We start from the raw sequence: 13,297 nt of genomic DNA, 5'->3' as shown, positions 1-13,297 counted from the left end.
CCTACATGTATGTTTGTTGAATGAATAAATACAGTAGAGTCACATCTGATGTTGAAGCTAGGTTTTAGGATCAGCATATAAATAAAAAATCTTTGAATAGTTAAAAGTATCTTTATGTAGCCCTTAAGGAGCTCTTAACACAGAATATGTAAAGTTATTAGTGAGACATGATTAAATCCTTTTGTTGGTAATCCTTTCAATCTTATCCAATTCGACAAACTGTTTATATTTCCTTTTATTATCTTAAAATGTCCCTATGGAGGGACAAAATTAGAGACAACATTCTGAACAAATTATAAAACAGGGAGGTTTTCTTTGATACTGGAATATGTAGCCATTACTTCTGTTAGGCACCAAATGAAGAGGTTAGTTTACACTTAGTCATCAAGTTGAATGGAAATGTTTTTTGTATTATGAGGATTATCCTCTCTTTCACCTTCTTATTAGAGTATTTGTCCTATCAGAGACATGTGGGAAATGAGAGTATCCAAATGCAGCAGCAGGTCATCTTGTTGCTGTTTTGTTTATGTCACTAATTACAGGCTTACTGCAGGTAAATGCTTATGACCTGGAGTGGCATCAGAACTACTGTATTCCAGTTGTTGGTCTCTCTTTGCTTTCCCTTCCCTGTCCCATCTTCTTCCCTTAATCTCTTTCAGAATAAGTATAAATGGAATTCTTTTAAATCAAACGTACCTCTACTTTATATCTGTGAATCACAAACCTGAGTGCTAATTATTTTAAGATAGTCTGCTTGACGTCAGTTATTTAACCCTTTATGTTCCATTGTTTCATTTATGGAACACACCTAAAAAACTTAAGCTGCAAATTGACCACTTATGACAACTTCAAAATGAATATTTATGTTTTTATGTTATTTTGAGAAAAATAATAAGTGAATGATTAGTGATAACATTCATTAATATTATTAGTGACATTAATATTATTAATTTATTACCATAAATTATATAACAAGCTCTACATAATGATTTTCAACCTATTTTAATATACCTGTGTCAATTTCATTGAAATATTAACAGAATTGAAAACTGGGTACTTGGTTTAGTTTGGGAGACTTTGGTTCACATTTAATGGGTTAAGGATGGCCTTTTTAATTAATTTAGTCACATAAATAAATTAGGCACATAAATGTACATAGTGGCTCAATCTCTTTAACAGGAGGAGGTGGTAGGTTCTGCATTATATAGCTTAATATTTTGATATAGTGTTGCATGGTAACGTGGAGTTCCCATTATAAATATTTTAAAAAGTTGGGATTACACTAGGGAGACAGATTTTAAGATCTATAGTGAAAGTTCATTCCTATTGCTAACTTATGAAGGAAAAAGATACAGAGAAAAATTTATTCTTTTTTTAAAAAAATTTTTTGTGGTTTTGGGGATTGAACCCTGGGCCTTGTGCATGCTAGGCAGGTACTCTACCACATAGTTATATACTCAGTCCTCATTTCTTTTTGAAAGAATTAAGAAACAAAAGCAACAGTCCAGTATGTTTTCAATTATGTAAAATTCAGTAGTACAGTGGAATGTTGTATTAGTCAGCTTTCCATTATGGTGACAAACTACCTGAGATAATCAACATTAATAAAAGGAAAGATTTATTTTGTCTGTGGTTTCAGAGGTTTTGGTCCACAGTTGTTTGGCCCTGTTGCTTTGGGCCTGTGTAGCATATACCAGATATACATGGTAGGGGAGGACTGTCCACCTCATGGCTACTGGGAAGCAAAGAGTAAGAGGAAGGGGCGAGGATCTCAATACCCACTTCAAGGGTATGTCTCCAATGACCTAACTTCCTCCTACTCCTAGAAGTTCTACCACCTTCCCAGTAGTACCACAGTCTGGTAACTAAGCCTTTAAACACATGGACTTTTGGGGGACATTTATTCAAATCACAACAAGTGCTATACAATTCACCTTTACTTTGCTTGTTTTTTATTATTACATTTAATAAATGATAACAATGACCTTATTTTCACACAAGGGATCTTAAGTTGTGCTTTCTTTGATTTTTGATGTTGAAAATTTATAATTTAATAACATTAAAGCTTATTGGACTTCGTTTCAATGTAAATAGCAGTCATTTACATAGATTGAAATACTTTACCAACACTCTGGGCTTTGATAAGTAAGTGAAACATTAGTTTTACATTTTTGTGGATATTTCCCACTTAGTGGATTTTATGGAAAATCTGAGAGATGGTTACTGATATCTTTGTGGTGTAAGATAAAGAAAAGGGGTTTAGTTTGGGAGACTTTGGCTCACATTTTTGGCATAAGCCTACTTACTAGATACATGACCTTGGGCAAGTTACTTCTATAATTCTTAGTTTCCTTGTGTATGAAATAGGAATGAGAATACCTCACTGGATTATGAAGAAGTAAATGAGTTAATGTAATTGTGAAATGCTTGCATGATGATGATATGATGATGATGAGATGATGATGGTATTCAGTTGTCATTGATGTAATTTTCCCTCTAGGGTTAACAACAGTTATAATGGCAAACATTTACTGAGCATTCACAGTTATTAAAGGCATTATGATAAGAGTTGTAGAAGTATAGACTTAATACTGTCATGTAACAGTGGAGTGCTTAACCTAGTAAGAGTGGGAAAATATTTACTGTTCAGAACTTTTATTTTCCTGCCAATATGCCTTTAAAATTGAGACAGAAATCAGTGGAGAAATACTTAATATACAAAAATTCATACAATGGATACTTTTTATGAAAAAACTTTACATTTAAGTTTGAAATGACCTAAGCTTGTTTTTCCCATTCTAAATTTTACTTTCAGGTTCCCTTAAATAACCAACCCTTACTCAGTTGGAATTTGATTTTCTTTTATTAAAATTAGTTAATATATAGCATATTCAAGTTAACTTGGAGTCCCATAAATTCTGTGGAAACAATGAAAATATTAATGTGAGAGTATTTTAATTATTAATAGATTTACTTACCTATTATTTAAAACTCTTGAAATGGAAAGATTCTTTCAGCCATAATTTCTTTTTATTGTTAAGAACTCCACATATGAGGACCTTTATAAATTATTCATATTTTTCACATTTTCTTAGACAGTTTAGGTAATTCTTAAATAATAGTAAAGTAGCACTTAAATTATAAATGATGGTTTTCCATAACTTAATTCATAGCTGACTCTTTTAAAATATTGCCAGGAAATTCAACTTCTTTTTTTCCTGGTTATATTAGCTTTTAATTTTTTTTCAATTTTTATTTGTTCAATTTAGTTCTACATGACAGTAGAATATGTTTTGACATATCAAATATACATAGAATCAGAGGAGTATGAAGTTATACTTCATTTATGTATGATGTGTCAAAATGCATTCTATTGTCATGTATAACTAATTAGAACAAATAAAAAAACATACTAGACTGTAACATTGTTGTAGTTGTGCATGATGTGGGTTTTACTGGTCATTTATTCATTTATTTATTTATTTATTTTTAATTAATTTTTATTGTAGGTTGTTCAAAACATTACATAGTTCTTGATATATCATATTTCACACTTTGATTCAAGTGGGATATGAGCTCCCATTTTTACCCCATATACAGATTGCAGAATCACATCAGGTCATTTATTCATGTATGACTATAGGAAAGTTATGTCTGATTCATTCTACTGTTTTTTCCTATTCCCCTCCCCATCCCTTTTCTTCATTCCCCTTTGTCTAATCTGGTGAATTTCTATCTGGCCCCCACTTATTGTGAGTTAGCATATGCATATCAGAACATTTGGCCTAAATTCAACCTCTTGGACCTCTACTTAGCATTTTCAATTGTGTAAAGTTTTTGGAACCTGCTGAATAGTCTAGCTAATGAAGTCCAGCAGAAGAACCTATGTGCATTCTGTCCGCTTGCATTTCTTACACAGAGGTCATGTACTTGCTCATTTTGTTATAGCATCATGATGATTACCACCTGCAGGGAGTTTCTGTCTCTTGAGGTCTACAGTGCAGTCAAATGCAGTTTCCTTTATACTCTGAGAAAACATTACTACCACATTATTGCTTACATGCTATGTGTCACAAGAAATTCAGCTACTTCCTGTCTATTTTCCTTTTCTGAGGATATTTTCCAGTTGAGAGGGCTCTGGTGATTCTCTTTACTATCCTCTTTCTTTGGAATTTAAAATGCATTTTAACTATTTCTAGCTCAACTTTACCTTATTATCTAACACTTATAGGGGACCAGAAAGAGTTTTGCAGTTTTTATGTGAGACCTAGAACAAATAGCATTCAGTATATTTGAACACTTCTATGAGGTTCCTTCTTGTTCCATTTTATTTTTCTGTTGCTCACTTTCAGTTAGTTTACTGGAAAGGAGTAACCTTTTCTTTTTATACTGACAGAATTTAGAAGGACATTTTGAAAGACATGTGAGAATATGGTACCAATAGTCATAATGGCATTTTACAACAAGATCTTATAACATATGTTGGATTTTTTTGTACCAGGAATTGAACCCAGGGATGCTTCACCACTGAGTTATATCCTCAGCCCTTTTTAATATTTTATTTAGAGACAAGGTTTCACTGAGTTACTTAGGGCCTCACTAATTTGCTGAGGCTGGCTTTGAACTCATGATCCTCCTGCCTCAGCTTCCCGAGCCTCTGGGATTACAGGTGTTCGCCTCCATGCCTGACCATATGTTGAAATTTTAAGGGTGGATTTTTCTTTCTTATTTGCTCATTTTTTGTTAATTGTATACTCTATGGCTTGTTTATAAAAGTAATTTGTTAATTTCCTTTTATCTTTTACAAGTGTGATAAAATAGTTATTTTTAAAAACTACATTTAGGTATATATGTATGTATGTATATACCACATATATGTATACAGAAGCAGAAATAACGTGGTAACTAAGTTACCACATATAGGTGGGGATTTATTTAAAGAAGAATATGCAGTGTCACTACATTTAGAAGTGTAATTATTGTATTAATTATGCCTTTTAAATAGATATAGTTTTCAGGTTGGGGATGTGCTCAAGTGGTAGCACACTCACCTAGCATGCGTGAGGCACTGGGTTCGATTCTCCGCACCACATAAAAATAAAAAGTAAAGACATTGTGTGTCCACCTAAAACTAAAAGTAATTAAAAAAATAAATAGATACAGTTTTCTATGGTTATAGGATACTTCCACATCTGTTGGCTTAAGAACTATCAGAAGAACCTAGGTGCATTCCATCCAGTTGCATTTCTTACGCAGAGGTCATGTTCCTGCTCATTTTGTGAGTTCTAATTAGCACTGTCATTCATTCAGTCATGAAGGTGGATAAATTATCCAATTTTTATTTTCAATTTATAATTATGTCACCTGCCTTCTGTGTAAGATTATTACTAGAAAAGAATAAACAAGTCCCTAAGGAAGATAACCTGAAATCACATAATGTTTTATTTAATTTCCCATATAAAATATAGGAAACCAAAATTGAAATGTATTTATATTATTAATTATATTATGTAACAGTATTTTCTGTTGTATAGTTATTGTAACTTACTTAATTGCTAAACTCCCAAAGTTTTTGACCTAGCTTATAAAATATATTTTTCTGTAGTTTCGTCTCTAATTTGTTTACACAGCCACTTTGTAAATTTGATGGTTATATCATTTTAGCTTTATACTTTTTGTGGCAACCTGCATAGTTTGGTTCACTTATCAGCCACTCAATTCTTGGTTACTATAATTTTTATCACATTCTAATAGGCTTACTATGGTATTATTTCCCTTTCCAGCATTATTTTTTGAGATATTTTACCCAACTTAATGTAACCTAGGAATGTTTATTCAGAAGTTACAGTGAGACCACAGTAAATTAAAAAAAAAGTTACAGATATTTCCCCCCTCTAACCTAAGTGATGTAGCTTAGTTCTTTATAACACTTGTGTTGTTGTCTTGCCTTTCATTTCGTATGACTAACTTTTTATACCAAATTGAATAAGCCATTAGCTTTTAGTCTGTAGGAATGTGGATCCATAGATATTTCCCATTAGACAAAAGAAAATCTATAAAAGCGATATCCCCTGGGGCTTGGTCTTCCTAGCGGCCTAATGGTTTAAAGCACTGTCAGACTGTACCCTTATAAGAAAGAACTATGTTGGGTGATTCCCTTGACATCCAGAAATACTAATTGGAAAGATGTGCACATCCTTTCAGATGTCTTTACTTTCATACTATACCACATTTATTAATCAAATATTCTGATTCAGGGAATTCATTTTATGAATTTTTTATTTTTAAAACGATTACTGAGCAAAATTATAAACCTTGTATATCTTGTGTAGTTTTAAACTAGATCTTGCTGAAATAATGAGACATACTATATACTTAGAAATACATGCCATTTTTGAAAGTTTTCTTTTTTTAAATAACTTCACTTCAAAAAAACTTCCACTGGTGATGGTTGTACAACTCTGTGAATTTACTAAATTCCTCTGAATTATACAAAGAGTGAATTGTGTGGTATGTGAATTATATCTTAATAAAGTTGTTAATTAAAAAATTTCACTTCATAAAATGTTTTCATAGGTGCAAAGTAGTAGAATTTTCATTTATATTCACAATAAAAAAAATTAGTAGCCCTAACAGCTGGGCATGGTGGTGCACACCTATAATCTTAGCTACTTGGGAAACTGAGGCAAGAGGATCATTCATTCAAGGATGGCCTGGGTTACATAGTAAGACCCTGTCTCAAAAAATATTATTAGCTCTAATAAACGTTCAGAGCTTTAGAAATGTAAAATTATGTATGACTTAAACTAATTTGTGTTTCTTTTTTTTTGATGCTATGAACACCTTTATTTCTGAAATGACAACAAATTTTTTGCAATATTACATAATACTAGTGAAAAAAGTAGTGACAGGGTTTGAGAGGACTGACTCCAATTTTGAAAGAAGTTATACTGTGGGTAAAATATTACAAAATAACATCAAATGCTACTGAAAAATCTTTCATGAATGAAGGGCAGATTCATGTGACAAATTTCATGGTTGTCTTGGCTTAAGAAATTAACCAGTCATCCCAGACTACTTCTTCCTTTTTGTTTGAGGGGGCAAGTGGGGGGTACCAGGGATTATACTCAAGGGTACTCAATCACTGAGCCACATTCCCAGCCCTATTTTGTATTGTATTTAGAGACAAGGTCTTGCTGAGTTGCTTAGTGTCTCACTTTTGCTGAGCCTGGCTTTGAACTCATGATCCTCCTGCCTCAGCCTCCTAAACTGCTGGGATTACAGGCATGCACAACCTCATCCAGAGTCATCCCAGGCTTCTGCAATGAATAATCAGCAAAAAAGATTGATGCTTGCTGAAGGCTTAATCATTAGTAGGTTTTTAACAATAAAACATTTTATTTTATTGCTAAAATGTTATTTTTTTTACTTCTTTTTTTTATTTATTGGTTGTTCAAAACATTATAAAGCTCTTGGCATATCATATTTCATACATTAGATTCAAGATGGTTATGAACTCCCAATTTTACCCCAAATACAGATTGCAGAATCACATAGGTTACACATCCACATTTTTACATAATGCCCTATTAACAATCACTAATTTGTGTTTCTATTCAAAAGTAATTCATGTTTATTATAGAAATTTCAGAAACGATAAAGAAAAAAAGGTGCTTAAAAATAGCGAATCATATTCACATCTAGCATGTGTATTCCTAAACATTTCCTACTTAACTGTTTTCTTTGTGTCCATACTTTGCCAGCTTTCATGAGCAAATATCTTTTCAGGACCATTTTAGGAAAATAATCAGCTGTAAATATTTTGTTACATAAGAAGTCTAGTGAAAGCATTGGCTTTTTTCTGTGGACCATGATAACTGTATATGAAGGGAAACAATAGCATTATCTAAAAAGAAATACAATAAAGATATACTAGCTTTTGAACTAGAGTCAGTCTGAAATATTATAAAAGTTTGCCATAAAACATTTTGGATTTAAAATTAAAACTGAAATTTTTGATAAATTATATTGACACATTGATTCTTTTGTAGGTAGAATATTTTTTTGCTTTTAAAAAGACTCTTGTTATCATATTTAGCATTAACTTTCTAACAGCTAAAATTGTTCACCACACTGTTTAAAGATCAGGCTTTGTGTTTTTTTTTTTTTTTTTTTGTAAATATTAAGACCTGAGTACAAAATGAGGGCTGTATTGTGGATTAAGTGAAATATCTCAAGGCTGTGCTGTTCTGATAACTGAACCTGAAGTGACCTTTCTCAGACACAATTACAGAGCTGTATGTTTTTCCTTTAATTTCATCAGGGGTTTAATTAGTATACAAATAAAACTTCCCTTATCTTCCTTTCTACCTAATTGGCTTGTCTTCGCTTATATATGAAGTATGTGAAAGTGGGCTGTAATTAGGGTGACCGTGTTAACCTTTTTTCCTCAAATGTACTGTTGCCTAAAGGCCTCAAGGCCTAAAAACAGTGCTTTGGATTATTGCTTTGCAATCACTATGGCTGTCCCATAGGTTTTCTCATGAGCAGAAGGGCTTTGGGTGCTGCAGGTTCCCACTGCTTAACAGGATCTTCATTCTTCTCCCCACTAAATGTTTATTGATTATCTCGCTGTTCCAGGCTCAGCCTCCAACAACTTAATATCAGGTGACAGTCAGGAGAGTTCTCCAAGTAATTAGAGTTGAGCATTGGGGGAACAATTAGGAGCAGAGTTATTAAACTTGATTTATCCTATTCTCTCCTGAACAGTTTCTTGGATATCAGAACATCACACTTTCACAATCTACCCTGGTTGAGAAATTAGTGGCTAACCTGCTGCTTATCATTGTTGCCTTGCTGCCTAGAGGCACACCCTCTTGGTTTCAGTCATTCAGTTGGAAATATTAGAGTTCATAAAGTTTATCATGGGTTTTAATTAGATGAATCTGAACAGAAGAGAAGAAAAGCTGAACTTATTTTTTATATGTATAGTATATATTTTATATATGATATATATGTAAGCATATACACACCTCTATTTTTCTTAAATAATTAGATACTTCAAAGGCAAACTGAAGAGTCCTATATAGTATTCAAAAATATTTGATTCTAAACTAACATACACCTCCCAATTCAGTCCTTTATTATTTATAACCTAGACTGTTGATGTGCCCTATCTTATACCTTAGTATAAAGAAAGATCTCAGAATATATTTATAATCACTTTAAATAAAAAAATTTTTCTTTAGAGTTTGGTGTTAGGTTTTTTAAAGATTCGGTTTTTATCATTAAAAAAAGGTGAATATCAGGAAGAAGACATTTTGAGCCACTTATATATTGGTGTTTTGTATACATCCCATAAACCTTGATGAATACAGATTCCTTGATGGTACCCCTCAACTCTCTAAGATGGGAATTGTATGTCTATAAGTTATGTAACTGTGATTTTAAAATAAGAACTATATTGTTTCTTCATTTTTACATTTGAGGAAGTATGATTTATATCACTTTGTTTACACCACTTTTTGTTCCTTTTCTATGCCACTGTTTACTATTAGCTTTAGAATAATGTGGCTTCCTGTCATTGCTCCTGAGAGATGAAAATTAAAGAATGGAAACAAGATTTAGATATATAGTAGAAGGTTCTAATGCCATTAGTTATATCCTATTTGAAATTATAATGTAAGATTGCTGAAAGTATAGGTTTACAATGGTCTAAGTTCATAGATTCTCTCAGATTGGACCAGTGACCTTCAACCTGGATAACCCTGGAAACAATATACTGAACCCTGGAGAGTCCCTTCACAAGTATGCACCTCTAGTCATGAGAGTTACTGAGCAAGAGAATTTGAATAGCTTGGCACAAATTTATTATTTAGTTGGAAAAAGAGTTCAAGTTTTATGCATGACTCGTGGTGAATCATTAGTTTTATCTTCATAACTGAAAACTACTATTTTTTTATTGCCTGGAAGATATTGGAAATACTGATTTTAAAAGGACTCAAATGAGGTTTTTTTTTTTTTTTTTAAATAAAGAAGTATTGTGATACTTCAGTGCTTTTAACTATCAATATTGGCACAAAATTAATAGGTTTAGAGTATTTTTTAAAAAAATTTGTTATTTATTGTTTTATAAAAGTTGATTTGAATCAGTGATTATTTCCATGGTGGAATATTCTTTTTAAAATTTAAAGTATATTTAATTTTTAACTGATATATAAGACCATCATAAAATGGTACCTGTTTATGAAGTATAGGTAATGTTTCACTACATGTATACATTGTATGATGTTTAAATCAGGTTAAGCATATCTATCTCCTCAAACATTTATCTTTTTTATGATGGAAATATTTGAAGTTCTTTCTCCTAGTATTTTTGACATGTATGGTACATTATTGTTATCTATAGTCATCTTATTGTACAATAGCATAAACTTTGTGCTTCTGTCTAACTATAACTTAAACTATAGGTCAACCTTGGACTATTCTTGAAAATGTGTTAATACTAAAGATTTAAAATAAAATTAAATGCCTAAGAAGTAATCACAGCTTGATTATTTTTAATATCTTGAATACTATTTGTCTATCAGCAACTTGTCTGCTTGAAAAATGAGCTACTGAATTAAAAATCTTGTAACATTTTAAAATACCTGATTTGACTGATGATTTCTTTCAGTTCACCAGCATTTACAGTGAATTAATTGCATTAGCTCCAGGTAGTCAGCTTGATATTTTATACTATTCATTGTGAATGCAATAAAAAGATACTTTTAGAAGAATTTTAAACATGAAATTATAGAATGTTGTTTATTCTTTATTGGGTTTGTGGAGCACTGTTGTGGATATTAATATGTAGATAAACTCTGAGCAAAAAGAAAAAATATTATGTGTATAATATATGTTTGATTCACTGTACAACAAGTTTAATTGAAAAACTTTTAAATGTGCTTATTTTAGGGATTCCATAGGCAAAGTAATAAACAGTGTAGGAATCAGAAGATCTCTTAACACTAAACATCTATTTTGCATCCTAGAATTTTAAATGAGATCTAGAAAGTACTATTTTAAATTGTTTGTGGTTCTAAGACCATTGGCCCTAAACTTTCCAAATAATGTTGTGTGATTGTATCTTGAGATTTTTGTCCTAAGTGAATATTTCAGATTAAAACAAATATCAGTAAACAGTAATATAAAAACTTCCTGAAATATAAAATATTTTCTGAGGAAAACATTTATGGGCCACAAATAATTTTGAGTGCAAGTATTGTTTTTAACTTTCTCTAAAAGTTGAAGCATTTTGATCACATTTTTATTACTATTCTTGATATGAAAGAAGCAAGTGAATTTTTTTGGAGTCTAATTTGTCCACTTAGATGTCTACAGCAACCTATTATGGACAAATACATAAAGAAAGTAGGGAGTTCACTACTCTTTTCTAGGTGTCTCCTAGTCTACTTACCAATTATACACTCAACTCTGGGTATCTGATAGCTCTTCAGCTCTATTTATAGTTAAATAGACTCTAAATTTAAAGGGCTTTGTCCCCTGAAATTGACTTTTATTATTATTAAAAGAAAACACGACTTGAGATTTCTATAATCAGACAGTTTTAGTAAGAATACAATTTATCTTGCAGTACTTTAAAAATGTTATATTTTATAGGCAAATATTTTTTAAAATCCTACCAGTTCTATCATTTCTAATTAGCAAATATAATTTTTTTTTGTAGAAAATTTGTTAAATCTTGACGTGTAATGACCCAAGTCTACTTCTCAGTCTGTTTTCTCCTTTGTTTAATAGCCTATGGCATAAATTGAAGTTAATTATCAGGGCTGACAAGTAACTCTGTTTTCTGTCTGTTTGCAGAGTCTCTCCGAGGCAAAGATGGAGCTGAGAAGAAAAGATCAATCTCTGCGTCAGCTCAATAGACATCTTACCCAGCTGGAGCAGGACAAGCGTCGACTGGAGGAGAACATCCATGATGCAGAGAGTGCCCTCCGCATGGCAGCCAAGTGAGCATTTGGACCTTGGGGAGATCACTTAAAACAGACAAAAGATCAATTCTTACTTTCATGCTCTGGGTTTTAGCCCTGGATAATACAGTGTTAGAAAACAAAAGTACAGCTGTCTTCCTTTGAAATTCTCTGATATATCCTTGAAGAAGAAATCTCTTAACTCAACATAATAAATGTATATTTTATTGAGAAGCCTAAGAAAAGTATAAGCTCTATATAACCTCTATGTGCGTTTTGGGCTGTGTTGCAGTGTTACATGCTTGAAACCGTGTTTTCAGTAATGTAAAATGTAAGACTTTTTAGTTAAAAGTTTTGCATAGTGTCTACTGACACATATTCCTTATCTCCTTCTGCCCCCCCCCCATTTTGCTCTTATTGTAATATACTAATATTGCAAGTAATATTTGTATAAGGAAATTTTAGCATATGATCAACATGTATACCATGACATTTTAAAAATGCACCAAACCATTATTGATTTTGGAAAATTAATTTAATTTTATAGCTGTATATTCCATGTAAAATAGAAAAAATACAGTTTTCTAGAAGACAACTATGTAAATGTGGTGAGAGTGTTTTTCCTTTACCAGGTAATCAAGTTGACATATACTATGAAGTTCAAATTGAACAGTTCTCTTGGGCATTTTTATTTGTTTCCCCACAACAAATTTGATATACTACCCTTTGCATACACCATGACTTACAGGAAGTCTATTTAGAATGGGCATGTATGAATATGTAACAATAAATCCCACCAGTATGTACAACTACAATATGCTCATAAAGAATAAAAAATAAATAAAACCCCTCTCACAAACAGTAAAAAAAGAAAAAAAAGAAAAAAGGAAAGCCTATTTGAGAGTTAAAGAGACATTGATTTTAATAAATTTAATGTCTCAATTTGGAATTCTGAATTTCTACACAAAATACATGATAATTAAAAAAAATTTTCAGACAAACTTGTAAGCATAAAATATTATGAATTATGAATATAGTCTGTACACTACAGAATATAGTCTGTAAATCACAGAATAGGGAATCTGCAAACTTAGGATATTCATAATCTTTGCCTTTGGGCTTTTGGCATTGCTGAAAGATAAAGATGAATTGACACAAAATCCAAATATTGACATGTTTGAATATCCACCAGTTGGTTTTTTGAAATTTGTAAAGCTGTGCATCATCTTGTTAGGTGTATATAATTGTCTTTTTTAAAAATATAAATTTGGCTAAATCAGTTTTTGCTGCCCTGTTCAGTCTCAGTTTTCTCATTTCAAGTGAAG

General features: G+C 31.6%; 1 protein-coding gene across 2 annotated transcripts in view; it reads left to right on the top strand.

The window, feature by feature from the left end:
- The window catches only part of Ccdc171 (coiled-coil domain containing 171), a 382,832-nt gene that overhangs the window by 239,381 nt on the left and 130,154 nt on the right, over positions 1-13,297 (top strand). For both annotated transcript variants that reach the window (XM_076843419.2, XM_076843418.2), the window contains exon 21: positions 11,866-12,011. In XM_076843419.2, coding sequence (XP_076699534.1) covers positions 11,866-12,011 — 146 coding nt within the window. The remainder of the gene's footprint in view (positions 1-11,865; positions 12,012-13,297) is intronic.

The sequence above is a fragment of the Callospermophilus lateralis genome, chromosome 2 (assembly GCF_048772815.1).
Source record: "Callospermophilus lateralis isolate mCalLat2 chromosome 2, mCalLat2.hap1, whole genome shotgun sequence".
NCBI classification, from domain to species: Eukaryota; Metazoa; Chordata; class Mammalia; order Rodentia; family Sciuridae; genus Callospermophilus; species Callospermophilus lateralis.
The sequence above is the reverse complement of the archived record's forward strand: the minus strand, read 5'-3'. Positions and strand labels throughout refer to the sequence as shown.